The 26,830-nt window shown below is 63.1% G+C and overlaps 7 protein-coding genes across 7 annotated transcripts; 5 read left to right on the forward strand and 2 right to left on the reverse strand.

Moving 5' to 3' along the window:
* Positions 1 to 476: 476 nt before the first annotated feature.
* AMSG_01123 (uncharacterized protein) lies at positions 477 to 6,537 on the forward strand (the record flags this gene model as incomplete). The annotated part of the gene is made up of 2 exons (XM_013906841.1): positions 477 to 491; positions 542 to 6,537. The coding sequence occupies 2 exons, from the start codon at positions 477 to 479 to the stop codon at positions 6,506 to 6,508; spliced, it is 5,982 nt and encodes a 1,993-aa protein (XP_013762295.1). The 3' UTR covers positions 6,509 to 6,537.
* AMSG_01124 (uncharacterized protein) lies at positions 6,503 to 10,092 on the reverse strand (the record flags this gene model as incomplete). Its single annotated transcript, XM_013906842.1, has 2 exons — positions 6,503 to 8,185; positions 8,365 to 10,092. 2 exons carry the CDS (start codon positions 10,090 to 10,092, stop codon positions 6,539 to 6,541), a joined length of 3,375 nt encoding a protein of 1,124 aa, XP_013762296.1. The 3' UTR covers positions 6,503 to 6,538.
* Positions 10,093 to 11,037: 945 nt separating this feature from the next.
* AMSG_01125 (uncharacterized protein) lies at positions 11,038 to 12,482 on the forward strand. Its single transcript, XM_013906843.1, has one exon. It carries the CDS (start codon positions 11,565 to 11,567, stop codon positions 12,312 to 12,314), a length of 750 nt encoding a protein of 249 aa, XP_013762297.1. The 5' UTR covers positions 11,038 to 11,564; the 3' UTR covers positions 12,315 to 12,482.
* A 63-nt stretch (positions 12,483 to 12,545) lies between these two features.
* Positions 12,546 to 14,107, forward strand: AMSG_01126 (uncharacterized protein). Its single transcript, XM_013906844.1, has one exon. It carries the CDS (start codon positions 12,707 to 12,709, stop codon positions 14,024 to 14,026), a length of 1,320 nt encoding a protein of 439 aa, XP_013762298.1. The 5' UTR covers positions 12,546 to 12,706; the 3' UTR covers positions 14,027 to 14,107.
* Positions 14,108 to 14,332: 225 nt separating this feature from the next.
* Positions 14,333 to 15,463, forward strand: AMSG_01127 (3-hydroxyisobutyrate dehydrogenase). The gene has a single exon (XM_013906845.1). It carries the CDS (start codon positions 14,356 to 14,358, stop codon positions 15,364 to 15,366), a length of 1,011 nt encoding a protein of 336 aa, XP_013762299.1. The 5' UTR covers positions 14,333 to 14,355; the 3' UTR covers positions 15,367 to 15,463.
* Positions 15,370 to 22,327, reverse strand: AMSG_11638 (uncharacterized protein; the record flags this gene model as incomplete). Its single annotated transcript, XM_013906880.1, has 4 exons — positions 15,370 to 18,096; positions 18,571 to 21,208; positions 21,238 to 21,751; positions 22,321 to 22,327. 4 exons carry the CDS (start codon positions 22,325 to 22,327, stop codon positions 15,370 to 15,372), a joined length of 5,886 nt encoding a protein of 1,961 aa, XP_013762334.1.
* A 223-nt stretch (positions 22,328 to 22,550) lies between these two features.
* On the forward strand, positions 22,551 to 24,783 carry AMSG_01130 (uncharacterized protein). Its single transcript, XM_013906846.1, has one exon. The coding sequence runs from the start codon at positions 22,558 to 22,560 to the stop codon at positions 24,730 to 24,732; it is 2,175 nt and encodes a 724-aa protein (XP_013762300.1). The 5' UTR covers positions 22,551 to 22,557; the 3' UTR covers positions 24,733 to 24,783.
* The last annotated feature ends 2,047 nt before the right edge of the window (positions 24,784 to 26,830 follow it).

Below are 26,830 nucleotides of genomic sequence, written 5' to 3' on the forward strand. Positions count from 1 at the left end.
ACCACCAACCACCGACCACCATTCGCCTTTACCTTGTGCCATCGCGAGCGCACGCGCTGCCACTCGGTCACCCACCCGTCCCCACCCCCCCTACCGCCACCCACCCCTACCCCCCCTCTACCCCACCCAGCCCAAGTTGGGCATGTCCCAAACATTCTATGATGCGGTCAAGACTGCTGTAGCGCAGCACAGGCCACATAGTACACAGGAGATGATGTGGAAGGTCCAGGCAGAGCGAAGGCTGTTGCCCTTGCCCCAGCCTGCTCCTGCTCTCGCTGCGCAATCGGTTGTCTTTAGAGATGATGCTACATGCCCACAGCAGACTGCGACTGCGACTGCGACTGCGACTGACGCAACGTCGAGTTCTCTCGCTGCTTTGTCCTCGACCTCGCCCTCGTCGTCGGCATCGACTTTGGGCCCGGGTTGTTCTCACAACGGTGATCTTGACCGTGACCGCGATGGTCACCGCCATCACCATGGCGGCCATCGTGGTTCCTCGGCAGACGACGTTGTCGTTCGTGAGGGGCAAGTATCATCGCAGGCGTCATCATCGTCGTCATCAGGCGGCCAGGGCCTTGTCAGCAACAACGAGTTGATGGCCATTGTCCAGGCGCTGGGCTTGTGGCGGGCCGTGCCGTCGGCAGCTGTTCCAGCAGAGTTTGTGGCTGTCTTTGCCAAAGAAGCAGGAAAAGCGCAAGAGGCCGAAGAGTCGGGCGCAGCTACTTCGTCGATGACGCGATCGCGGCAGTACTCGCTGTCGGACATGGCTGCGGCCGCTCGCTCGTCAGCGTCGCCGCCAGACTCGCCGGCATCCGGCGTGGCACCAGTCGGCGTTGCTGCCCGCCGTTCCGCGCTCCAACGGAACAGCAAGCGTGTTGACAGCCGCATGAGCTCCGGCGGCCAGAGCCAATCGTCAACCTTTGACGACTCGTTCACATTTTTCGGCCCGCCGGACTCGGATCGCCGCCGTGTCTTTGCCCGTCTTCGCCGCAAGGAGATGCCCACTACCGAGTTTGAGCTCCTCCCCCATTTGCAGGACGAGCTCGACCGCGAGCGCGCTGCACAGCGGTTTGCCGTCATGGCCTCCAAGCAGCGCGCTGCCGCCGGCCAGGCCGATGCCGCCGACGTCCTCGCCCAGCCCAACTCGCTCGACAAGACAGGCACTTTTGACGTGGGCGCGTCTGGTGGCGCCGTTCCGCCACCACCGAGTGGCGGCGATGCTGCTGCTTCGGGGGCGCAGCCCGCTGCCACTGCCGCGGCCGCGTCTGCCGCCGACAACGACGTCGTGGCTGAGCGTGCCGAAGTCGTCCCGCTCCGCACCATGCTCGAGAAGCAGCACTGGGTCAAGGACTCGCACGCTTGGGCATGTTATCACTGCGGTGCGTCCTTTTGGCTCTTTACCCGCAGGCACCACTGCCGGCTGTGCGGCCAGGTCTTCTGTCGCAAGTGTGCGTCGTGGTTCATCCCCGCCCGCCTTGTCCTCGGCTCCAAAGGCAAGGACGTTCGCTCGTGCCAGTACTGCTACGACCACGCACTCGAGTCAGCTGCCACCTCTGAGGCCGCCGCCGCCGCGCTTGCCGCCAGCGAGGCCAAGGCCGCCGCTGCCAACCAGGCCAAGGCCAAGGCGGCCAAGGTCAAGGCCAAGGCCAAGGCCAAAGCCAAGGCAGCCAAGGCTAAGGCCCGTGCTGCCAAGAGCAAGGGCAAAGCTGCCCGCGCCGCTGCCGCTGCAGAGCCCGCCATCGACCCGACGCTCATGACGGCTGCGCGCATCTCGTTTGTCCTCGGCATGCGTCGCTCGGACGTGACCAGCTCGTCCGAGCCACAGGCTCCGCCCGTCCGCACCACCTCTGTTGTCGCCGGCTACCGCACACTCTCCACCATCAATCCACACCCGGCGCTCGACGACGACTGGGGCTCCGCCGCACCGTCGACGCTCACGCCCCCATCCCTCGGCCCACACGCCTCGGCTGACCCAGACCCGATGGCCTCGACCGGCGTCTCGGTTTCGGTCTCGGTCTCTGGCTCTGGCTCTGGCTCTTCCTCGTCCACCTCCGCCTCGACGGCCTCAAGCCCATCTTCGTCCGACAACGACAAACAAGGTTCATCCTCCTCTTCTTCCTCCTCTTCGTCTTCCTCCTCCGACGGCACCACCCACGTTGACAGATCGGGCACGCCCGCCATCGCGCCGCTCGCCAAGACCCGCTCGCGCCGCTCGGGCTCGGGCTCGGACTCTGACTCGGCTCGCCCGTCTGGCCTTGGCGAGCAGGACCGGACCGTCTCGCGCCCGTTCTACGCGTCTGACTTTGACATTACAGACCGCAAGAACTCAGTATGGGGCTTTGATGCCCACGCCTCTGACGCCACCAGGCCGCGCAAGCCAGCGACGCTTCTCAGGCAGGTCTCAACTCCAACAAGCATCCTCGCTAGTCATCTCCCCGCCTCGCCCACTACCGGCACCACACCCTCGGGCATCAACGCCTCGTCCGACTCGCTCCATCGTCTCACCCTCAACACCTCGGTCGAGAACTTCCGAGAGCTCGTGACAAGCAAGGCGAGGGAGGTGGGCGAAGGAAGCGGTTCTGGCTCTGCAAACGTCTCGGACACTCCGGGCTCCCCCGACGCTGTTTTCGCGCCGCTTGCTGACAATGCAGTCGTAGGCGTCGAGCGGCACTTTGCCACGGTCGTGCCATTCCTCCGCCCACTCGTGGCACAATTGCTGGGCGATGCCAACCTCGATGACAGCCGCTACGGTGATGGCGTGACTCAGCTCGCACTCTGTGCTGCTCAGCACATCGCCCCGGTCCTCGCCGCCGGCGACTCGATGGACGTCCGCGAGTACGTCCGGTACGAGGTGCTGGCCACCGGAAACTTTGCAGACTCGGAGCTCATTCACGGCCTCGTGACTCCCAAGAACATTGCACACAAGAAGATGGTCAACCACATGACCAACCCCAAGATCATGCTCCTTGGTTGCCCTCTGCAGTACTCGCTCACTGACAACGTCATGTCCTCGTTTGACACCATCCTCACCCATGGCCGCGAGTTCCTCAAGTCTCAGGTCTCGCGCGTCCTCAAGCACACGCCCGACATCATCGTGGCCCAGCACTCGGTCTCGCGGCTCGCCCAGGAGTTCCTCCTCAAGCGCGGCATCACTCTTGTCCTCAATATGGGCCCGACGTTCATGGCCCAGCTTGCGCGGTTCACCGCCGGCCGAGTCGTCACCTCGCTCGAGGACTTTGCTGCTTCGGACCTTGGAACCTGCGGCGAGTTCCGCGTCCGCAGCTTTCTCGACTCGTCGCGCTCACGCAAGACGCTCATGTTCTTTGATGGCACGCCACCGGCCGTCGGCGCCACCATTCTGCTCCGCGGCCAGGAGCTGGCCACGCCGTCGGTCCATCATGGTCTCACCGGCGCCATGTCGTTTGCCATCTACGCCGCCCGCGCCATGCTCACCGAAGCCGCGCTCCTCGACGACCTCGCTATCGACCTCGCGCCTCACTCGGTCCACATGCGGTTCCAGCTCGATGCTCTTGCTGCCGAAGCCGCCCTCCCGGGCTTTGGCAAGCTTTATGCCTCCCGCATTCTGTCGACCTCGCTCGCCACCGCCTTCCCGCTCCCATCGAACGAGGGTCTCGGGCTCGTCACCAAGGCACATGACCAGAGCAAGCCTGGGCACAATGTCGATGGCGATAACGTCAAGGGCAAGGAACCCTCTGACGACGGGAGCGATTGCGACGCTGCTGCAAATAACGACAGCAAGGAGCTGCTCACCGAGCCGCCGGCCTCGATCTATCCACAGGACTATCAGGGCATCCAAGTCGTTTTTGCTACCCGCTCGCTCTCTGCGGGACGGATGTGCGTCTCGCCACAGCGGTACTTTTTCTCGTTCTTCAATGACTTTGACATCTCGCTCGGCCAGGCTGTTGAGCTTTGTGTGGGTAAGGACAACTTGTGCGTGGCATGCAATGGGCCGATGACCGACCACGTCATCGAGTACACCCATCTCGACACGACGCTTGCGCTCTCGATCTCGGCCATCGAGGCGCCCAGCGACACCATCAGCGATCTCGCGCCGCTGGTATGGTCTTCCTGCACCGAGTGCGGTGCGCTGTCGGGCCTCTCGGAGCTCTCACACCACGGTTGGCACTGCTCGTTTGGCAAGGTCATCCAGGGCGCCGTCTACCAGGGCGCCGTCTCGCGGATGTGCGGGCACTCGGCGCGGTCACTCGTCCGGTTCTTTGCCAGTGGCGACCGGGTTGTCTCGATTGCGTCGTCGTCGGCAATGGTGCTGCGCCTCCGGCGCCCGGCCCGCTCCCTCGAGTTCAACACGGAGCTTCAAGTCAGGCTTTGGATCTACGAGCTCAACCAGATCCGACGCGACGCGCACACTGTCTTTGATGCCATTGCGCGTCAGCTCGACATTGCTGCCGCGCTCGACGACTTTGATGCTTGGCTCGCCCGCTACCGCTCGCCGCGCTTGTCTACCTCGCAGTCGCGATCGCCGACCCGCTCACCCGTACGCTCAGCACACTCCGAGGCCACAGTCAGCGAGTCTGCCGCGGCTAGCGAGGCTGCAGCGGACGACGCAGAGAGCGAGGCTGCTGTGAGCAGCGATGCCGGAGCAGCAACGCCGCAGCCGGCATCGGCGACCCGACTCACGGTGGCAGTTGAGACCGGGGCCAGCCAACCGCCGCCGCGCTCGCCGTTGGCCCGTCCGTCGTCGACCGATCCAGAGCTGATGATGGTGGTCAAGCCGAGCCACGTGCCCGCGGCCCAGGTCCGCTCCCGGCTCGATGCCGAGCGTCAGGCCTTTGACGACACCCTCACCGAGCTCCGCGCCCACTCGCTCGCCGATCTCTCGTCGGTCAAGCGCATGCTGCTGCAGGCCGCCCAGGAGTGGGACGAGGTCTTGGGCAAAGATCTTGTGCTTCCGACACGACTGGCGTTCGCCGAAGCCAACCCGGCAAGAGTCCATGCGTTCAACAACGCGTGTGCACCTGCACCTGCCGCTGACGACTCGAGCGTCACCAACTCGAGCCATCTGACGCCGCCGTTGGAGCCGCGGATGCTCGACGTGGCAAGCGCAATGCGGACGGTGGCTTCCTCAAACGCGCTGTCGGCTCTGCAGGCATCGGTCGAGGAGGCGGACGATGACGCGGGCGAGAGTGCGTCGATGACGCTTGGCGACGGTGGTCGCCGGCGTGCACACTCGATCGCCGGCGACGCCCCCCGCCCGGATGCGCTCGACGGCGCGCCGCCGACGCTCGATCTTCAGGCGGCGCGCGAGACTCGAATTGGGAGCTCTCTCCGGGCGCTGCTCTCGGACCAGGGGTACCGGCACCTTGCGCTGCCCGGTGGAATGCACCGTTACATCAATGTGATCGACAACGAGCCGTCCACGGTCATTGCGTACGCGCTCTCTTCACTGGCGTATGGTGCCAAGCTCACCGAGCTGTTCACCACCCACTACGCGCCGGTCTTTGCCGAACTCGGGGAAACAGCTTCGGCGGCGACGACCAGCAGCGGAACGCGCGGGGAAGAGCGCGCGGCGCGTGGGGAGCTCTCAACACCGCAAATCGACGCGCTGCTTGCGTCACGGCGGACTGACCACTACGAGCAGCGGTTTGCGGACGAGTTCTTTGAGGCCAAATGCGTGATGTACTACCCAGTGCAGTTCCACGCGCTGCGCACCCAGTACGTGAGCGAGATGGACCAGTTCCTCATGTCGCTCTCGCGGTGCCGCGGGTGGAAGGCGTCGGGCGGAAAGTCCAATGCCTCGTTTGCCAAGACGCTCGACGACCGACTTGTCCTCAAGGGCATCTCCAAGTCTGAGCTCGACTCGTTCCTTGGGCTCGGACCCGAATACTTTAGCTTTGTCTCGAACTTTCTCTTTGGCAAGAACGATGAGCGCGAGGACGACTCTAGCGGCGCGTCCCCATCGACGCTCTGCATGCTCATTCTCGGCGTCTTCCAGATTGAGGTCACTCTTCTCAAGCGGCGGCGTGAGCGGTTCCGACAGACGTTCATTGTGATGGAGAACCTGTTTTACGATGCACCCGAGATCTCGGCCCGGTTTGACCTTAAGGGCTCTGAGCGCTCGCGGTTTGTGACGCCGTCGCCCGAGGCCAAAGACCAGGTTCTGCAGGACGACAACTTTAAGGAGTTTCTCTCGCGGTATCCGCTGTATGTGGGCGAGAGCGATCTCGCGCTGCTCTCCAGTTCTGTTGTTGCTGATTCGCGGTTTCTGGCACGGTGCAAGGTCATGGACTACTCGCTATTGCTCGGCATCGACTACTCGACCGCCACCATGTACTGCGGCGTCATTGACTACATCCGCCAGTACACGTGGGACAAGCAGGTCGAGTCAATCATCAAGTCATCGGGCCTGATGGGAGGCGGCGGTAAGGCGCCGACAGTGGTCATGCCCGAGCAGTACAAGGACCGCTTCCGGGCCGCTATGCGGACGTACTTTACGCTCGTGCCCGACAAGCACTCGACGTTTGTGTAACGCCTTCATTGAACACACATGCATGTCAGGTCAACACCGGTCGAGGCGCGGCCGGCTGGGTGAGGCCGGCGATGTCGGCGACGAGGCCCGCGCCGGAACAAAGGTGGGCGAAGCCGACGAGTGGAGCTGAGGCAACTTGCGAGCGTGCGGGGTTGACTGGTGCAGAGAGACGACCGAGGGCGAGGGCCGGTGTGGCGAGGTCGAGCGGCCGGCGTCCGGACTCATCGAGCTAACCAGTTCGGCGACCGTTAGTGAGGGCTTGTCTTGGCTTTCCAGTGGAGGACGGGCGCGGCGTGGGCGGAGTGGCAGCGACGAGCGCGGCGTGACGTTAGCCGAGTCGAGACCGTAAATAGAGGCAACAGTGTCAACAACAGGCGCAACAAGACCAAGACGCTCCATTGCGGCGTCTGCATCATCGCTGTCGACGATGGTGGCGATGTGGGACGGGGCAGAGGGCGGCGCCTCGGCAGTGGCCTTGATGGCCCATCGATCAAGCTTGGAGAGGTCATCGATGGAGACACCGACGCCGAGGGTTGATGCGCCGGAGCGGATGTGCGGGCCAAAGACTGAGCGGGTCTCCCACTTGCGGAAGAGGTCATTAGTGGAGCAAGTGAGTGGATGGGCAAGAAAGACAGCGCTGGCGTCGATGGTGCCGAAGGAAGAGTGGGTGACCGAGCGGGTGTAAGCAAGCTCGTAGAGCTTGTTGTACAGGTCGGCCGCAATGACGCGCGAGGGAAGCTTGCGAAAGAGCGGGTCAGCTTCGACGGCAGCATCGCTCGACGGATCGGGAATGCCTTCTGCGGCGCGAAGGAGGTGCGAGCACGACGAAAAGTGGTGCGGGTAAACAAGGAGGAGGCCGCGGATGGTGACGAGGGCGATGTGTTCGGCTACGTCGAGATAGTAGGCAGAGAGGACTGGGATGTTGAGTGGAAGCGTCCGCAGGATGTCGCCAGAGCGGACGTTGATGATCGAGAGGTGGCGTGCGTCGAGGACCATGGCGTGGGCGGTAGAAGCACAGACATCGACCGAGAGAACCGGACGAGCACCTGGCATGATGGTCTCCATCCGCGGCTGGGTGACCATTACGCGGTCGGCCATAAAGACGAGGCCGACGACGACGACCCGACCCGAGCTGGAACCGGCAATAAGATTCTTGCCTCCCCAAGCAAGCGCGGCCGAGACCGACTCTCCTACAGGAAGGCAGCGCATAAGCGAGGTCGGAACTGGGGCCACCAGCGATTCGCCGTCCGGGGCGATGTAGACCATGGAGACGAGCGAGGACGAACTGAGCAGAAGGAAAGGAAACTCGTGGCGCTCCGGGGCAGAGACCGGCTGGGCCAAGACAACGCTGTCTGTCACGCCACCGCCAAATGGCCACAGCGCGGCAAGGAGCTGGAGGCAGCGCTTGCACCAGACAAAGACGCGACCAGTGACACTTGCAGAGAAGACGTACAGCGTCGGCGTGGCACCTGCAGGCGAGGCAGCCGACGGCGAGCACGAGATGGTGACCGGTGATGCGCGAGTGGGACTGGAACTAGAAGACGAAGCCGAGACAAAGCGCGGCAGGGGCCTATCGTCACCGTTGCTCTCCAGGCTGTTTGGGGCGATGGTAGCAAGCGAGGGGTGCGAGGCCGACGGCGTGTCAGTGCTGTCGAGTGAGACAAATCGAGTTGCGCCCTGAGTAAGCGGCGAGGGAATGCGGGGCTTTGGCGAGGTGACGGGCCCAGGACTTGGCGGCGACAGTGACGACGGCGGTGCGACACGAGGAGAGAGCATGGTTGACAGCAGCAAGCTGTGAGGCGAGGAGCGGGCGAGAGCGAGGCGCCACGGGTATGTTCCCTACTGGGTGGCGAGACAGTCAGACTTGCCATGGCTCGATCGCGTGCCCCCGAGAGCGTGTCCGCGTTGACAGAGCGGGCAGAATTCGGTGGGCGAGGCGAGACGACAGAGGAGAGCGATGAGACGCGCGACGAGCAATGCGAGGAAGAGTGGCTCGAGGTGCGAAGGCGCGTGTCGGCGATGGTTCGCTGGGCTTTGAGGCGTGACGAGATGGGCATGGGCCCACCACTCACATCCGCCAGAGAGTCTGAGGCCTGACGAAGTTTGTCAAGGAAGCGGGTAGCGGTGGCGGTGCCGAGCGAGTTAACTCGCCCGGCATCGGGCGGAGGGCTAAGGTTACCGCGATCGCGGAGGCGAACAATAAACGACGACGAAGCCTTCAGCGAGAACGAGGTGTTGCGCGGCGGAAGGGACTTTGGCGGCGGGCTCTGCGGGCGCGAGACGTCGGCGGTCGAGATGGTGGGAATGAGCGAGGACGGATGGTGGACGAGATCGGAGACCGGATCGGGCGAGTCGAGGGGTGCAAGGCTCGGCGACGACTCGTTGGCTTCAGCGACGAGGTGGCATTTGCGACAGAGGGCGCGCGGGGCGGCGACAAGAGTGGCGCACTTTGTGGCGGCACGATGGGTCTTGGTCTTGTACACCGCAGTTTGCTCGAGGTCGTACGGGAGGGCGGGCGGCGGTGGAACGGGATTCCGGAAGCGCCAGGAGAAGAGAGCGACGTCGCCATTGGAGCAGCCGACGATGACGTGCTCGGCCCATTCAACACAAGTGACGCACGAGATGCAGTCGCGTGCAAGAACAAGTGACGACCCGTCCTGGCCGCGAAGCGCGGAAGAAGAGTGGGCAGCAGCTGCACCACCGATGGCAGAGCGGAGCGAGTACTGGCCGACCAGGGTGTAGCTCTCGGCCGGATCAAGGAGTGAGAGCATGTCGTTGTCGGTGTGAACAAAAGTGAGCGGCGGGGCGTCGGCAAAGGGCGGAGCAAACTCTGCCGAGACGAGGGCCGGCTCCCCGACAAGCTCACAGAGCGGGCGCGGCAGCTCCCAGAGGCCGATGTTGTAGATGACTGGGCCACAGGCGACGAGGAACGAGACGTCGAGCTGATGAGTCCGGGCCGGGTCGCGGAAGATGGTGACGGCGGAGGACAGGGCGAGATTGACCTCGCCGTAGAGGTCGGTCCGGGCATCGAGCTCTGCACCTGTGGCGGCGTCGAACAGGTGCAAGACCGGCGTGGTGTCGAGGACGGCGAGTGTGTTGGTGAGGGCATCATAAGCGAGGCCTGCGACCGACGCCCGTGTCCCACCGTATTTGGCGACGTTGAAGACGGCGCCCGAGGCGGCGACAACATCCCAAGCGGCGAGGGCGGTGCCTGCAGCCGTAAAGATGAGGCCGGTCTCAACGTCGCAGGAAATGGCGGTGATGGCGCCGGAGAGCCTGACAGCGAATACCGGCGAGCCAGTGTCGACGGCGATGGCACGGAGTGTGTCGCCGTCGGCACCGACGATGCCGTCGATGCTTGGGACGTCTGCCAGGCGAGTGAGCGAGCGGCACGGGAGGGTGTACTCATGGAGCACATCACGAGTAATGACCAGCACGTGTTCCCAGTGGGCAGAAGATGTGACCGGCAAGCGGGCAGCATGCGAGAGAGTCGCCGGAGCAGGCTCGGCATCCGGGCCTTGAGCAACGCGAGCAAAGACCTTGTTGGCGCGCCAGACTCTCAGCCATCCATCGGATGAGACCATAGCCAGAGCACCTGGACGAGCTTGAAGCGTAGTCAGCGAGATGATGGGCGAGAGGAGCGGAAAGAAGGCGACACGAACGAGGAGTGGCGAGAAGAGAGCGAGAGCGGGACCGCCATCCGGACCCGAGTCTGACCAATCTAGAGCAAAGAGAGCTCTTGAAGCAAGATACGCGGCATTGTTGATGGTAACTGATGAAGGGTATGGCAGCGGATCAATGACAAGTCGAAGAGCATCGGTTGCCCACATGAAGAGTGACTCCCTTGAGATGTACAGCATGCGAGAGATACTTGGAGCAAAGACCAGAGCCTTCACATCCGTTCCTGCTGATGGAAGGGTATAGCATGACGAGAGGTGAAGCGCATTACATGCCTCACCACTACTTAGAGAGAGTGCCCTTGCCAGTGACCTTACGTGCGGTATGAACTCCACTGGCTTGTTCTCCATCCACCTGCTGGTAGAGTCGAGTGGTCGGCTGCTGATGCTGCTGGTGGTGGTTGCCCGTGGCCGTGGCGGTTGGCGGGTCACTGTGTGGCGGTTGGCACTGGGGCGGGGGATTGTAGAGGAGGGGAGGGATAAAGATGGTAGTTGTGGTGGCGGTGGTGTGCTTGGTGGTGTTTGGCCGGTTCGGGTCGGTGGTGGCGCTGATCGGGCCTTACCAGGGTATTGTCTGTGCGTCGTTCGGTACGGGTGATCTGGTGGCGGGTGATATCGGGTGGCGGGTGATCTGCTGGCAGGTGATCGGGTGGTCGGCCGGCGAGTGGTCGGTCGGCGGGTGGTCGGCCGGTGAGTGGTCGGTCGGCTGGCGGGTGGCCGGCTGGCGGAGTGGTCGACCAACAGGTGGTCGGTGATCATGGAACGACGCGTCGCCCCGGCCAATTGCACACGCCGCCAGTCGCCAGTCTCGAGCCTCCGCCAATTGGCCTGCGTAACACTTACCCTCACTCACCTCCCCCACATTTCATCACCTTCACACGCACGCGAGAACAGAACACATAGCCAGCTACCCACTACAATTGTTTTCATCACGTTGCTCAATCTCTGCCGCCCAAGCGAGCTCATTTAGCACCCTCGCATCCCGCCTCGCTCGAGCAACTCGGCCGACCTGTCATCGACACCGTCTTCAATCAGAAACTGATTGACACGTAGTCTCAGCAACTTCCATCACATCCTCATCACACACAGACAACCATGTTTCGCTGGTTCAGAAGATGGTTTCGATGGATGAACATTTACGAGCGCATTCTCTATGTCATCATTCTCATGGCATGGATCAATGGTAATGGCGGAAACGTGTACTTTCGGTCGAAAAGTTCATCGAGGCCAAGGATAATCCTGCCACCGCCGCAACCATACGTGAGCGGTCAATCGCGCCAGACGATGTGCTGTTTGTCCTCTGCCCTTCGCAACCTACGGATCCCATTGCTAAGCTGACCTGCTTCGAGTCGCTCCTCTCGCCTTTGGGGGTGTTCTCGATGGGGGTGTTCCCCTGCAACGCGAGACCCATCACGCTGTTCGGCTTCAACTGCACCGCCGTTCCCGCCATCAACGTACTCTCGAGTACTCGTGGTACCTTTGGACAAGTCGTTACGGGTGCCACATCGAGCTGCCTCGCCAATAGCACGCGCTGTGTTTTTGACAACGTCTACCTCACTGTCGCCTCGACTTTGTTTACCGAAAAGCTCGCCGCTGATCCCAGCGCCAAGCTGACCGACGTCCGCTCATTCCCGCTTCCAAGCGAAGGCGGCTCGTTTCTCTCTGTGGGGATCTCCACCACTGTCGACCTTCGCGGGCGTGAGGAGACCATCTACATCGCCTCGGGTGTTCAGATGCGCGCCCACGACCCATCATCCGGCCCGGTCTCCTTCAGTTTCGAGCTTAACCAGTTCTCGTGGGATCTGCGCGAGCAGGTAGTCAGCGAGTACGTCGTCTACGACATCTTTGATCTCTTTGCCAGCATCGCCGCCGTCGCATCGCTCACTACAGGCTTGTTCCTCTTCCTCTTCCCGGTCACTCCGTCCATCCCGCAGCACTTTCGCTTCGGAACCCACCACACTGCGCGCAACATCGGCGACCTGGCCCACTCGGCCTCGGTTGCTCCGCGCGCTTCGCTCGCGCAATCGCCAGAGACAAAGCTCACCAGCCTCCGGCGGCGGCCAGGAACGGCCTCGACCTCGGCCTTCAGCGGTTCGAGCGGCAGCATATCGAATAATTCGCCGGTCTAACGACTCGTGTGCGAGACAGCGACACAGGCGCAACGTAACTCGATTGGCGCGTTGCCGTCAGTTCACGAGCACTCCTTGTCTTGGATGTCGTCCTCGCCACAGCCGGTGGTGGCGCACTCGAAATTGGTCGCCATCTCATTTGCCAAATCGCCAGCCGCAACACGCTCATCTCACACCACACTTCCATACACCTGACCCACTCTCCACCAAACTACTCGATCCTTCCTTAACTACCACCAAGCAACACAACGGCTTGTCCTTTCCCCAATCCTCGCGTCGCACCGGTCCGCTGCTTCGACACGTTGCGCACTCTTGTCACGGTCGCGCAGCTCACTTGAGCAATTTGCTCACAAAGATTGGCTTTCTAGCAAACGTTTAGCGCACCCTGAATCATGTTGCTCTTCAAGGGCGTCCGCGCCATGTCTTCGCCAGAGCGAATGTTGTACATTGCAGTGGTCTTTACGCTCCTCCTCGCAAACATACTGTATGGCACGTACAACATTCAGAAATGGCTTGATGCCCGGGACTCGCCGGCCACCTCGGCCACCGTCCGCATCCGCAGTTCGGCGCCCGACGACATCTTTGCAGCGATGTGCTCGTCGCGCCCACTTCAGCCGATTGTCGAGGGCGTGTGTCTCCAAGGAGCTTTCGAAGGGCCATTGTTCGAGACGCATGTGGTTCCGTGCAACGCCACTCGGTTCAGACTCTTTGGCTTTCAGTGTTTGGCCTTTCCGCTGCCGAATCTGAGACAGGAGGACAGCAACCTGTTCTCGTACACAATCGCCGGATGGACGGCGGCGTGCCGGGCATCGCACGAGGTGTGCCGATCGGAGAATGTGTACACGACGGTGTTTGAGAGCGCAAACGTGGAATTCCTGACCTCGCTGCCGCCAGAGGCTCTCGATGAGGCCATCTCCTTCCCGCTCCCTTCACTCGGCTCGGCGTACCTCTCGATTGGCATCTCGACCACCATCGATCTCAAGGGCCGCGAGTCGACCATCTTCCCCACCAATGCTGCGCTCATTCGCGACGTCGATAGCGTGTTTGGGAGGAACACTTCCTTTGCCATCGAGCTCAATCGCTTCTCGTGGAATCTCCGTGAGAATGTGGTGACTCAGTTTATCACCTACGACGGCTTTGACTTGCTCGGCGCCTCGGCCGCCCTCCTCTCGCTCTCCATGGCCATCTTTATGTACCTCTTCCCCGGTACTGAGAGAGTGGCTCAGTACTTTTGCTTCAAGCGCCATCGCCCGCCGACGGTGGTGCCAAAGTCCCAGCCAGTCGACAAGGAGGTCACGATCGAGCTGCATCTCTCGTCGCTCTCATCCTCGTCGTCTTCGAACGTGCCGCCCACACGGATCATCACCGAACGATCGATGGCTGGAGCTGAACACCTGGCCTACAAAAGCCCGCGGACTCATCAGCGGGTTCCTGGCCCGCTTCGGGTCGGCGACCTTCGCCTCAACGCCAGCATGCCCGTCGCGCTAATGGCGTCATCGGAGCCAGCTGCTGGCCCTCGTGCGAAGGTCGTTGCTGACTCTCCCGAAATGGTTTTCCACGTTCCGCCTGTCTGTATCAACCGATCGCCTTCGTGCCCGTCATACTCGATGTCACGCTCGCGGACGTCGCTTCATTCCAACCCTAGCCCGCGCGGCATTGTCGAAGGTCTGGAGCCCAATGTTACCATCCCGGCTGCGCTCACCTCCAACTGAGGACTTTATGTACGCCCGGCGAGCCTGCAGACAAGGAATCGCACAAACTTCGTTGATACTCTCTTCCTAAACCGCGCGATCCGATGCCAGTCTGCGCATGTGGGCAGTAGGGCAGCGGCCGCCGGGCTTGCCGACGATCGGGCAATGGCCGATGCTGGCACGACGGCGATGAGCACGACTCAAGATTAAGTGACTCGAGCACGTCCTCGCTCAGAAGGCAGCCATTGGTCCGGCGATGATTGGCGGCGACTAGGCTGCAGCCTTCAGGTCGGACTCTAGATTGCCGTCATTTGCGGCACCTGACTCACCTCGCTCAGCATTTCTTTGAGATGTTCGCCGCCGTCCGCACCGCTGTCGCCGCTCCATGGACGTGGAGCAGGGCAGCGATAGCAATGCACCCAACAGTGTCTGGCAAGCGTAGCATGTCGACGCGAGTGGGATGGATTGGAACAGGAGTCATGGGTGCGTCTATGGCGAAACATGTGGCCTCAGCTGGCTTTGACCTCTCGGTCTATGCGCGGTCACCGGAGAAGCCAGCTGTGGTCGATTTGGTGGAAGCCACAGGCGCGCGTGTCTTTGACTCACCAGCGGAACTGGCATCCTCGGTCGATGTGCTCTGTTCCATTGTTGGGTTTCCTGATGATGTGCATGCCGTCTTGCTTGATGATGTTGACGGTGCTCTTGGCAAGGCTGTCACCAATCCGCCGTCGTTGGTCATCGATCTGACCACATCACAGCCGGCGCTCGCCCTCAAGATTGCTGCGGCTGCCCAGGCGCAGGGCTCGGATGCTCTGGACGCGCCGGTCTCAGGTGGTGATGTTGGGGCGCGGAACGGCCAGCTCTCGATCATGGTCGGCGGCAGTGACGCGGCCTTTGCAGCTGGCCTGCCGATCCTGCAGCCTATGGCCAAGGTTGTGACTCACATGGGTGGGCCTGGAGCCGGCCAGCACACCAAGATGGTCAACCAGATTGCCATCGCCGGCGGCATGATCGGAATGGTCGAGGGCCTTGTCTACGGTCATGCTGCTGGTCTCGATCTCGAGACGGTGCTCGAGGCCATTTCGGGCGGCGCCGCCGGCTCATGGTCGCTCTCCAACTACGCGCCGCGGATGCTCAAGAGGGACTTTGCCCCGGGCTTTTACGTCGAGCACTTTGTCAAGGACCTCGGCATTGCCCTCGACGAGGCCCGTGCTATGAATCTCTCGCTCCCAGGCCTCGCTCTGGTCCAGCAGCTCTACCTTGCGCTCATCGCCCAGGGTGGCGCCGCCCGTGGTACCCACGCCTTGCAGCTCGCCCTCGAGTCGATGAACAACATCCAGATCAAAGACTACTCGGCGTAACGCTCAGTTGGAGTGGGCCCGTCGCCCGCCGCCTCCCTGCGGCGACGCAGGCAAGCGCCGTGCATCGGCCGCACCTCCGCCGTCACCAGCCGCCCGCCAGTAAATGGTATCGCCGTCGTTGAGCAGGTCTGCCGACGAGATGCTGTCGACAAAGCCGGCATCCTCAAGCTGTGATATCGAGAGCAGGACTGGCGGGCCGGGCGGCGCCACAGGATCCGGGTACGGCTCCGGCCCAGACACATGCCGCATCCGACCGGGCTTGCGCCCGGGCACCCGCCGGGTGCGGTACTTGCCCGCGGCAGCAAGTTCGGCGTAGCTCCCGCCGCCGCTGTGGAACGCGGTGTACGAGGCGCGGACGTGGGCCTCGATCGCCGGCTGCGGCAGTGGCGGCGGGGCCGGAGCCGGCCGGTTGGCAAACGGGTCCTCCTCCTTCAGCAATGCGTCCGACCCAAACTCGCGGAGGTGCATCCATGCCTGCGGGTCAACGGCCTGCACCAGCGGGTAGTCGATCGAGTCGATGAGCGGCACATCGCCGTAGAACCGCATCGACTGCTCCAGCTCCTGGACTCGCGACGAGAGTATGAGCTTGACCTTGAGCAGCCGGTTGACTTCGGTCACCAGGTCCTCATTCTGCTGCTCTACAGTTGCGATATCTTTCGACACCATGCCCTGCGCCCGGGCCAGCTCGTATTGTGTCTTTTCGAGCTTGCCTTCCAGGCGGGCCACCTCGTACAACAGCTCCTCGACCCGCGCGTCTGCCGTCTCGCACCGCTCGTGCATGGTGTACCACTCTTGCTTGACAGCAATCTTCTCGTCCATCAGATCCTGGATCATACCCGAGAGCGAGTCGACAAGCGCCGCGTTTTCGTCATCGTTGCCGAGCGCACCGCCGCTCCCGCCACCGCGCACTCGCTGAGGCGAGGCGACAAGCGAGCTCTGGACTGCTCTGCTGCTTCTGCCACGGCCACGCGAAGAGTCGCTCTCGTCGTCGCTTCCGTCCGAGCCGCGGGCGTCTGGCGAGACAACGACCATGGCGTTCGAGTCAGGCGCAAACTTCTCGACTCGGACCGAGACAAAACCGCCATCGCACCGGTGCCGGTTGAGCATGTCCTTGAACAAATCGCGCTCCGCCGTTGCCATGTCCAGCTCATCTTGCAGCATGGCGACCTCGTGCTCGAGCTCGGTGGTTCGCGGGTTGTTGACTAGGCTATCCTTCTCGTACAGCAGCTCGTAGAACTGCTGCTTGAGTTCGAGGAGCTCAAACAGGGTCTTGGACAAGTCGTGCTTGAGCTGCGCCTTTTCCGGATCGGCCTCGTCGCTTGCATCGTACGACTCGAGGACTCGCGACGGCCGAGCCGGAGTCTTGGACGGCGAGACAAATGCTGGCGGGGCATCGGGCATACCAAAGAGCTGCCTTGGCGAGTCGTCGTTCTCGTCGCGCCCGCGTGATGGACCCGGTGGACCGAATCCGTCGTCCGGGAGCGGCTCCCCTGGCTTGCGCGTCGAGCCGAGGACCCGCACCCCGTATGCGTTGACAGCGTGCGGCGAGGGCGAGCCCCATTCAGCGGCAGCGACGGCGGCTTTGCGCCGGTGGTCCTCGAGCTTGCGCTCCCGCTCGGCGGCGGCACGGGCCTCGGCCTCAGCGGCGGCGGCCCGCTTAGCCTTTCGCCACCACCACCGCGGTCGGCGGGACGATGGCGATGCGGTGCCCTCGCTGCCAGAAGCGACTACGCCAGCCGACGGCGACCGCGGGCTGCGAAACAGCGCGCTCAGCCGGCTTCGCAGTGCGCGGCGGCTCCGGACAGGCGTCTCTGACTCACTCGGTGTCGGCGAGTTGACCGAGAGCTCCGAGCCTGGCATCACGCCAGCGTCTGCATCATCGAGTGCTTCGTGCAGGCGCTGTTCCTGGGCGGCTCGTGCGGCGCGCGCGGCCGCGCGCGCGGCGGCGCTTTCGCCCTTGTCCATCTTGACCAAACCCATATCGGCGCGCAGCGCGAGCGCGCTAGTCGTCGAGCTCTTTAGCGCGGCGCGCTCGGCCTCGAGCTCGGCCTCGGAGCGGGGACGTGCGCGTCGGACCACAGTGCCCGAGTCATAACTGGGTGACGCCAGCGAGAGCGTGTCGTCCGAGTCTAGACGCGGCTCGCCGTCGGCCTCGCTTTCAGAGCCAGAATCGATCTCGTCTTTGCCCTTGTATCCGCTCGGGCTACCTTCAGTAGGCAGCATGAGCAGCATCGCGTCATGAGCGAGCGGATCTGTGTCTCCACTAACTGTTCGCCGCGGCGCGGTTGCAGACAGCGAGCCAAGTTGCGCAGGGGGCTCGTAGCGGCCGTACACGTCGTGGTTTCGAAGGCCGGGATCAAAATCGTCGATGACCTCGTGCGGCAGCGAGTCAAGGAGCTCGTCGTCGTCGACGCCAAAGGCTCCGACAGGCAGCGCACCGCCAAGGCTGGCGCCAAACGTGCCCGAAACCGATCTGCTGAGTGAGCTGGCACTCGAGTTGGAGCGGTTGAGCGAGAGGACTCCACCCGACTCACGCCCGGTCTTAGCCCGCACGCCACCGATCGACCTGGGCCGCACGCTTGGCGAGGCCTGGCCAGGGATCGGCCTCGCTTCTGAGACCGGCATTGCCAGCTGCCCATTCGAGCTCGTGTCAGAGGCCACACGCCGCTGGTTCGGAGACCCGTAGCTAGATGCCGAGGCCGGTGCACCCGATGTCCGCCTATAAGGAGTCTGTTGTGCCACAGGGCACCCGCATTGAAAGCAGAACGAGAACTGACCACCTGCATTAGGTTGCGAGGCGTAGAGGCATTGATTGTTGGCCATGGCGGTGATGGCGATGGTCATGGTTGACCATTGTTTGTCGTAGCCGTTGATCATTAATCATTGTTTGTTGTTACCATTAATCGTTAAACATGGTGGAGCCACCAAGTCGGCCACAGAACGGACAGAAAGGCAGGGGAAAGAGCGCGCGGGTGAGTGTGTACATGGTGAAGCAGGTGGAAATACATGGGTGCTCGAGTGTAGCATAAAGTCGGAACGTACGTGGCCAAGGGTCACCCCACACGAGGCGCACGACATGGCGGCGTCAGGTGGTGTCACTCGGTTCAGGATCGAGATCGTGCGGAGCGGCGGCAAAGTCGCTCCTGCGGATAATGGCCGGTAGGATACAGTAGTTTACAGCGGCGGTTAGGCCTGCGGAGCGACGGAAAAGTGACGGGCCGAGATGTGGAGGTGGACGTTGAGCGAGGAGAGGAGCTTGTACTTGCGCGCGACGGCGCGGTAGTTCGAAGCGCGACTTGGAGTGTAGCTCGGATCCTTGGCGATGCGGATGTAGAAGCGGAAGATGTTGCGGACAGTGTTGAAGCAGTCGTCAAAGACCGCGTCGCCGATGGCGAGGCCCGAGTACATGGCGGCGTAGCGCGGCCACGGCGGATGGCAGAGGATGATCATGGAGAGCCGGACGATGGAGGCAGCGAGGACTGACGGCGGGTAAAAGGCGACGACGTACTCCATGAGGACCAGCTCGGCGAGGAACGAGGCGAGGTACATGATGTCGGACCGCTGGAAGCCGAGGGTCTCGAGCTGGACCGATGAGAGCGAGGAGCCATGGATGGCGAGCGAGGGCGACATGTTAGCGAGGTCAATGCCGACCATGACGATGTATGTGTTGAGGTAGGTGAGCCCGATGATTGGCTTGAGCGTCGACCACGCGTCCGACGTTAGCTGCGCCAGCATGCTGCTCTTGATGGCGCGCGCTTCGTCGAGGTTGTACGTTCCGTCACACATAAAGACGCAGTCGTCAAGCGTCAGCCGGTTGCCGTGGGTTTGCAGCGTCGAGATGTGCATGGCGACGACGCCGACCAGCTGCAGCTTCTCGCGGGTCGTGGGCACTGCTGCGAGGTAGCGGTCGATGTAGTTGACGGCGTAGAAGAGGTTCTTGAGCTTGAGCGCAAACTCACCGAGAACTTCCGAGAGCCAGGCAATGAGGATGCCGCGCATCCGGGCGTTGAGCTCGGTCTGCACCACTTCGCCTGGCCCGGGCATCGGGGCATTGGGCAGTTCGGTCGCAAAGTAGTTGTTGAGCTTCAGCTGCTGTGCCAGCTTCTCGGCCGGCGAGAGGATGGGCTTGGCACCTGCGGTGACAAGGGTATGGACGACGTCATAGTGCATCTGGATCGAAGCCAGGCGCAGTGCAGTGTTGCCGGACGCATCGCAAGCGTTAATGTCAGCGCCGGCCTCCACCAGCACACGCACGACATCGGCCCGGCCGCCCTCGGCCGCTAGCATCAGCGGCGTTGTGCCTTCGTCGAGCGGAGATGTGGCGTCGACGGCCGACCCGAGCTCGAGCAGTGTCACCACCGTTGCCTTTTGGCCCTCCTGAGCTGCAGCGTGCAGAGCGAGGATGCCGGTCCATGCGTCGGACATGTTGACAAGCTCACGGACAGTGAGCTCGTACTCGCGACTGCCGACGGCGGTTTCGAGCACGTCGAGCTTGACCAGCTCGAGAATGGTTTCGACATGCCCGTACGCAGCACAGACAAACAGGGCCGAGGCCAGTGCCTCTAGCGCGACGACCCGGGCGTCGCGCCAAGAGCGTGGATCCCACAGTGTGCCGAGCCCCGCGGCATTGAGCTCCTCAACCCGCTGCTTGGCACGGCGGCCCATGAGCCTAATGTCGCCCACCACAACTGGCGAGTGCGAGGCGACGAGTGACGGGACGGCGGCGCACGACGGGTAATGCGGCGGGGCATTGCCGCTGGTACCAGCAGCACCATTCTCCGAGTCTGAGCCTGAGTCATAGTCCGAGTCTGAGTCGTGATCGTGTGAGCCTCTGCGCAATGTTGACGACGACTTGCGGTTTCCGCTGCCGCCCGCCGCGCTGCTCGCATCTGACGCCACCGCCATCAGCATGCACAGTGCAGCCATGGTGAGCGGGTAGGCGACCGGGGTCGGCGACACTAGCTGCGGCGCGCTGGAAATGACGCGGTCGGCAAGATGCGGCTCGTAGAGAGCGATGCCGCTGATCGCCACCGGGCAGTAAATCGCAGCCGGCGAGGCAGCCATGACGTCGAGGACAGGAAAGGCACGACGGGCCGAGACGCGCTCGCGCCAGAACAGCCGCGCCGAGCGCGGGGTCGAGAATACAAAGACATCCGAGGCGTCAACCGGAGCAGGCAAAGCCTCCATCAGGAGGCCGGGTACGTGGCCCCGGGTGGCGCGGCGCGAGGTCCGTGCTCGCAGTGCAAGCTCGTCCCAGTCGACAAGCTCGTCGAGGTTCGGGCCTGGGCGGCCGAGGAAGCCCGCAACATGAGCGGCGACCTGCAGCAGCTCGCGGCGCCAGAGGATGGCACCAATGACCTCGCGGCTAAGCGCGGTGCACTTGCTGAGCAGGCAGAGGATGCGGCTGTTCATGGCGTACGAGGCGGCGTTGATGACTCGTGCCACGCTCGAGACTCGATGGGTGCTCGGCATGAGTGCCGAGTCGAGAACGTGGGCGACAGCTCGCGCCACCGCCGAGCAGTCGGAGCGGAAGAGCGAAAAGGAGGCGAGGGCGGCACGCGCGGTGCGCGACCCGGGCTTGCGCCCGATGCACGCCTCGATGACACCAATCAGCATGTCCCACACCTGCTCAGCGTCAAAGACCGGGACCGGAGTGTTTCCATTGGCACCGCAAACGAGCAGGTCATGGAGAGCACGGGTGATGGAAATCAACAGCCGCGAGCGGCGCTGGACGCCGATGGCGACCAGGGCGAGTAGCGGCTTGGTCACGTCGACATCGCGCACCACCAGGGCGCAGCGGACGACGACCCTGACAAACTTGTCGACGACAGTGGACTGCTTGCTCAGCTGCCAAATGCCAAGCGCCTCGACGATGAGGTCGAGGCCGCTTGGGGGCGCATGTAGGTCAGCGCCTCCAGAACCAGGCCCAGGATCCTGGTCTGCTCATCAGCCAGCCGCGTGACAGGAGAGACAAGCTCGTTGGCGTCCTTAAAGTAGCCCGCGATGCGAGCAAGGAGCGTACACGCATGAACTTCGAGAATGTCGGCAACAACACGCCTGCTCTCGGGGCAATCGTCGACCATCCGTGCCCACGACACGACCACCTGCGACGGTGCCGATGACGTGCCCTCGATCTTCCCCATGAGCTCGAGGCTGTCGATAAAGTCCTTCGTTCCCTGGACAAGACCGCGCTTGGCCTTTTTGCGCACAACTGGACCGCCGCTGAGGCTCTTCATCCGCTTGGCGGCGCTCGGCCCGGCCGCGGCATCGTCCTCGGCATCGCTATCGGTGGTAGCCTCAGAGGCGAGCGGCGGATCATTGTCATTGTTGTTGTTGTTGTTGTTGTCGCCGCCATGAGTGGCGACCGACGAGGATGTTGTCGTGGCTGACTCGTTGCGCGAAGGGTGCCGGGACGAAGCGCGAGAAGAGCGGGAGCGCTTCCGAGAGGGCTGAGGCTCATTCTGCGACGAAAGCCCGACCTCTGAAGGGCTCCCACTCTCTTCCATTTGCATGGATGTCGGAGTGGTTGTTCCATGTGTTGGCGTTGTCTCGGGAACAGCCATGTCCGGGTGGCGAGTGGTTGAGGTGGAAGGCGGCGAAGATGACGGAGGAGGAGGCGGAGTGGGTGGCATGGCAGAAGGAGTCGATCTTGCAGCCACGACGGTAGAGGAGGACATTACGGAAGAAACCGAAGGGTCAGCGTCATGACTACAACCATTATTACCTCTACTCCCACCATTGCTACCCATTCCCTCTCCCTCAACCCTATGCCTTTCCATGGACATGATGGCTATGTAGAGTCTACCCAGTCAGCACCACACACACACACACACACTCTCTCTCTCTGTGCGACTCGTCCCCACTTTCCCGAGACGGTGCAAAAAAAGGTCGTGAAGTGGTGCCATCGAACGAGAGTTGGCTGTCTTGGTCATGTCACCTCGGCGAGCTCTCGACCCATCATGGGCTGTCTGCTCGCTCAGTCGCGGCCGAGTGAGCGGAGTGGAGCAGACCGACTACCACTGCACTTTAACCATGGCTGGAAGACGGACGAGCACACGTGGGAATAAGGACAAGGGAAGCCATGGGAGTGCAGGTGTGGATGAGGATGTCGGGGAATCGTCGTCTTCTGTGGCTACTCCTCGTCGGAGTAGTGGACGTGTGAGTAGGCGGCCGGCTCGGATACCGACGAGCATGACCAAGCCGGCCAAGGCGGGCCAGGGGTCGCCCAAGGTGGGCAAGGGGTCGACCAAGGCGGGCGAGGGGTCGGTGGGTAAGGGTTTGGGTAAGGCGGCCAAGACCAAAGCATCTGCAAGCAAGGCAAAGGCATCCGCAAGCAAGGCAAAGGCATCCGCAAGCAAGGCAAAGGCATCCGCAAGCAAGGCAAAGGCATCTGCAAGCAAGGGATCAGGCAAGGCAGGCAAGGCAAAGGCATCCGCAAGCAAGGGATCAGGCAAGGCAGGCAAGGTGGCAGGCAAGACGGCGGGCAAGGCGGCGGCTAGAAGAGGGACTCGCCGCTCGGTAGCCGTGCCATTCTACTCGGGCGATGCTTTTGTCAGCTCGGATGAGGGCGCGAGCTCAGGCAAAGACGAGATCGAGTCCATGGACGTGGCAAGTGGCTCCGCATCCGAGTCTAGTGCCGACGGCGATTCCGACGACGATGATTTTGAGACGTACTCGGAGCCGAACGACGAGTACTCGTACACCGAAGCATACACTTACACCGAGGACGAGTCCGAAGGCTCCGAGGTTGGCGGCCACTCGCCGCTTTCGATGCTCAACCCTTACCGCAAGGAGAGCGCCAGCGCGGCCATGCGCCGGGTCAAAGTAGCTGTCCGCAAGCCGCGCACAAAGCCACAGACCACTGCTCGCTCCAGCAAGTCCAAGTCGAGTAGGAGCAAGACGAGCAAGAGCAGGGGAACCAAGCGCCGCCGCGTCGACGACGGCAAGCTCATTAATGTGGCTGCCTTGCTGGCAGCCAAGACGCCGATTGCTGCCAAAAAGCCGCGGACCTCGCAGATGACCCGCGATCACCTCATGCGCTCGTTCTTTGGCTCGCGGACGCTAGAGCGCAAATCGCACGCCGCCGCCGCCGAGCGCGCACACATGCTCAAGCGAAGCCAAAAGTCAATGGCCGCCTTTCCGCTCATCGACGACGGCGGCGAGTCGGGCGCCGACGAGCCCATCGACGAGGACGAGGTCGCTCGCATCAAGAGCATGTTCCTGCAGGCCCGCGCATCGCTGCGGCTCTCGGCTGTGCCCGCCACGCTGCCATGCCGTGAGTCACAGGCCAACGAGCTGCGGTCCAAGATCGAGACCTCGTTCCTGACCCGGACCGGCGGATCAGTGTTCATGGGCGGCTTGCCGGGAACCGGCAAAACTGCCACCGTCCACGAGGTCGTCCGCGAGTTGATGAGCGCAGCGGCCGCCGGCTCGCTTGATCCGTTCTGCTACGTCGAGATCAACGCCATGGAGCTGGCCACACCCAAGCACGCCTACGTCGCTATGGCCCGAGGTGTGTTTGGCGAGATCGAGGCGCCAAACCAGCCGCTCCGTGCTCAGCAGCTCCTTGCCAACGAGTTCAAGCATGCTGCCGAGCCGCGCGAGGTCGCCACCCTCATGCTGGTTGACGAGATGGACCTGCTTGTCACCCGCAAGCAGACCGTCCTGTACAACCTCTTTGATTGGGCGGCGTCGCCCAACTCGCGTCTGTTTGTCGTCGGCATTGCCAACACAATCGATCTGCCGGAGCGCATGCTGCCACGGGTCTACTCGCGCCTCGGCGTCCACATTATTCGCTTCCCCTCCTACACCGTTGCCCAGCTCGAGACGATCGTCCACTCGCGGCTGGCCGAGCTCGATGCTTTTGCACCCACCGCCATCGCCCTCTGTGCCCGCAAGGTTGCGTCGATCTCCGGTGACGCCCGCAGAGCACTGGAGCTCTGCCGCCGCGCTGCCGAGCTCGCGGAGGCCGACCGCGAGTCCAATGTGGTCACGCCCGCACACATCTACGAGGCCATCAAGTCGATGATCTCCTCGCCCATCGCCGCCGCCATCTCGGGCGCCTCCTTCCACGAGCGTCTCCTTCTTGTAGCCCTCTTTCTCGAGTCGCGCTCGCAGGGCAAGGCCACCCTTGCCTTTCCGGACGTTGCGCAGCGGCACGTCATCCTCGCGCGGACCCACAACATCGAGCCGCCCTCGACTTCGGACCTCAAGGCCATCGTCTCACGCCTCGGCGCCACCCGCATTCTTCTCATCGAGGCGCCACACAAAGACCTTTACCAGCGCCTCCGCTTCAACGTCGCCCGTGACGACTTTGTCGCCGCCATGGCCACCGATCCTGTCCTCGGCCAGATTGTCCGGAAGTAGCCCGCTGCGTTGTCAAATTTGTCCGTCTGTTCCGTAAAGGCTTCATTAACCCTTACCTTAGCCTGACGGCACGAGGCTCCCGTGCGCGGCGCCGACGTTGGACTGCGTCTCCTCGCTCGCCGACTCGGTCTTTGTCGCCGACAGCACGCCCCTCAACGTCTGTGCCGAGTTCCCGGGCGTCATCGACATCAACTCGGAGCTCGACTCGGCGCTCGCCGGCGCGTTCGCGTCGCGCGACATGCTCGTCCTCGCTCCTCATGTAGGCGTCGGCCACGTCATCCGGCAAGCACGCCCATCACAAGAAGATCCACAACGTCCTCGCGCTCCCCCGTCCGGCCGCTGGGTTTAACTTTGTGATGCTCTCCTTCCCGGTCGTCGGGGTCGCCACCGCGACGCCAGCTCGGGCGTGCTTCAGGCGGCCGTCTACGTGTCGGCCGCCATCACGTGCGGGCGCGCCTCCCACCTCAAGCTGCAGGCCGAGCAGGTGTCGCGTAGCGTCGGCCGGCGACCTGGAAATCAAGCATCATCGAGTTGTTCACCTTGAGACGCGCGACAACGCGTCCGAACGACCGTACCGATAGCGGTTTAATTGCACTGTCGTCACCTGGGCTCGCACAAGTCGTCGGCACTCGACTCCCACTCCCACCTATGCACCGCGGAACTCGCCTTGCCATTCGCCAGCTACTGTCCACGGTTGCCGCGGCAGGTACGTCCCCACCGCTGCCTCTCCCTCGCTTCTCACACCCTTGCCTCTCCTTGTGAAGTACTCACTTGCGCATGGGGTTGTGTAGGCATCGGTGTCGCGCTCGGACGCTACGTCCTCTCGACCAAGGACGATCCGTCAGCTCCGCCGTCGCGGCCGCGGTCGCTGGAGGAGATTCTTAGCCCAGCCAGCGGGGAGCGGCCAAAGAGCAGCGAGTCGAGCCATGGCAAGTAGTGCTTGTACTGGCGGTGTTAGCGGAGGCTGGAGCTGCGCGTTCGTTTGGCCTTGACCGGGCTGCTCGGGCTGCCGGACAGCGACGAGGTGAGCGGGCTGTCTCGCTTGCGCTTGCGCTCTCGGCTGGCGCCCTGGCCCCCGGTTGCGACCTGCGACAGGGTCAGGTCGAGGCGGCGTGGGCGCACGCTGCGGATGGCAGCGCGGGCAGCGATGCGGCGGAGATGGTGGAGGCCGCGGTTGACGTTGTACAGCTCCTCGGGGTGAGTCCGCGCAAGAGGGAACAACGCCGGCGCGTAGTCGTGGCACCCAATGGTAATGCTCCGCGAACCTGGTTGGCCCAAGGCAGCAAATATGTCTGGAAGGACAAAGAGCCGGGATCGGCTGAGGTGCGCGAGCCACTCGCCGGTCGTCTCACAGCTCACGGTGTGGCTAGGGCTCTCCGGCGTATGCCATCCCCACGCGGCGAGTATGGCGTCGTCCAATGCAAAGGCGCCGCTAGGAGCAAGCTCGGCCGCGAGATGGACAAGTAGTGAGCGCTTGCGGGTGTGGCGCTCACGGAGAACCTCGCGATGGACGGCGGCCATAGTGGCAGAACACCAGGTGCGGAGTTTGACGCGCGACGGGCGGCGCGGCAGCTTGGATCCGGTACCACTGGGCGTCTGCAGCGAGTTGACTGCCCGTGTCCGCGCCGCAAACTCGACCGACCGCTCAACAGTCAGTGGGTCAAACGCGTGCCAGGCGTCGAGAATGGCGCCTGCGTGACTCCGCCACGAGCTGCCCCGGAACGGTTGCAAGAGCTGGTAGAGAAAGGCCGCCCGGGCCTCGGCCTCGTGGGTCCGCTCCTCCCGCGAGTGGACCGGTGCAATCGAGGGCTGGTAACTGGCCGGCACGAGGCCGATCCACAGAAATCGTAGCAGCTGGAGGTTAACCGAGGCTTCGATCCGCGCCACCAGCGTCTGGGCGAGCCTCCGCTGGTCCATGCCGGTCAGGAGCCACGGCAGAGCGCCGCGGACAATCTCGGGCGGTGGTGCGAGCGAGAGAGTACCTTCGCGGTGATCTGACACATCGAGCGGGATGGCGGCTCCGATGGTGTCGTCGGCGCTCTCGTCCGAGCTAAGGCACGAGCCTGGCACGCCGAAGGTATCGTCCAGGTCGAAGACG

Source organism: Thecamonas trahens, assembly GCF_000142905.1.
Source record: "Thecamonas trahens ATCC 50062 unplaced genomic scaffold supercont1.4, whole genome shotgun sequence".
Lineage (NCBI taxonomy): Eukaryota > Apusomonadida > Apusomonadidae > Thecamonas > Thecamonas trahens.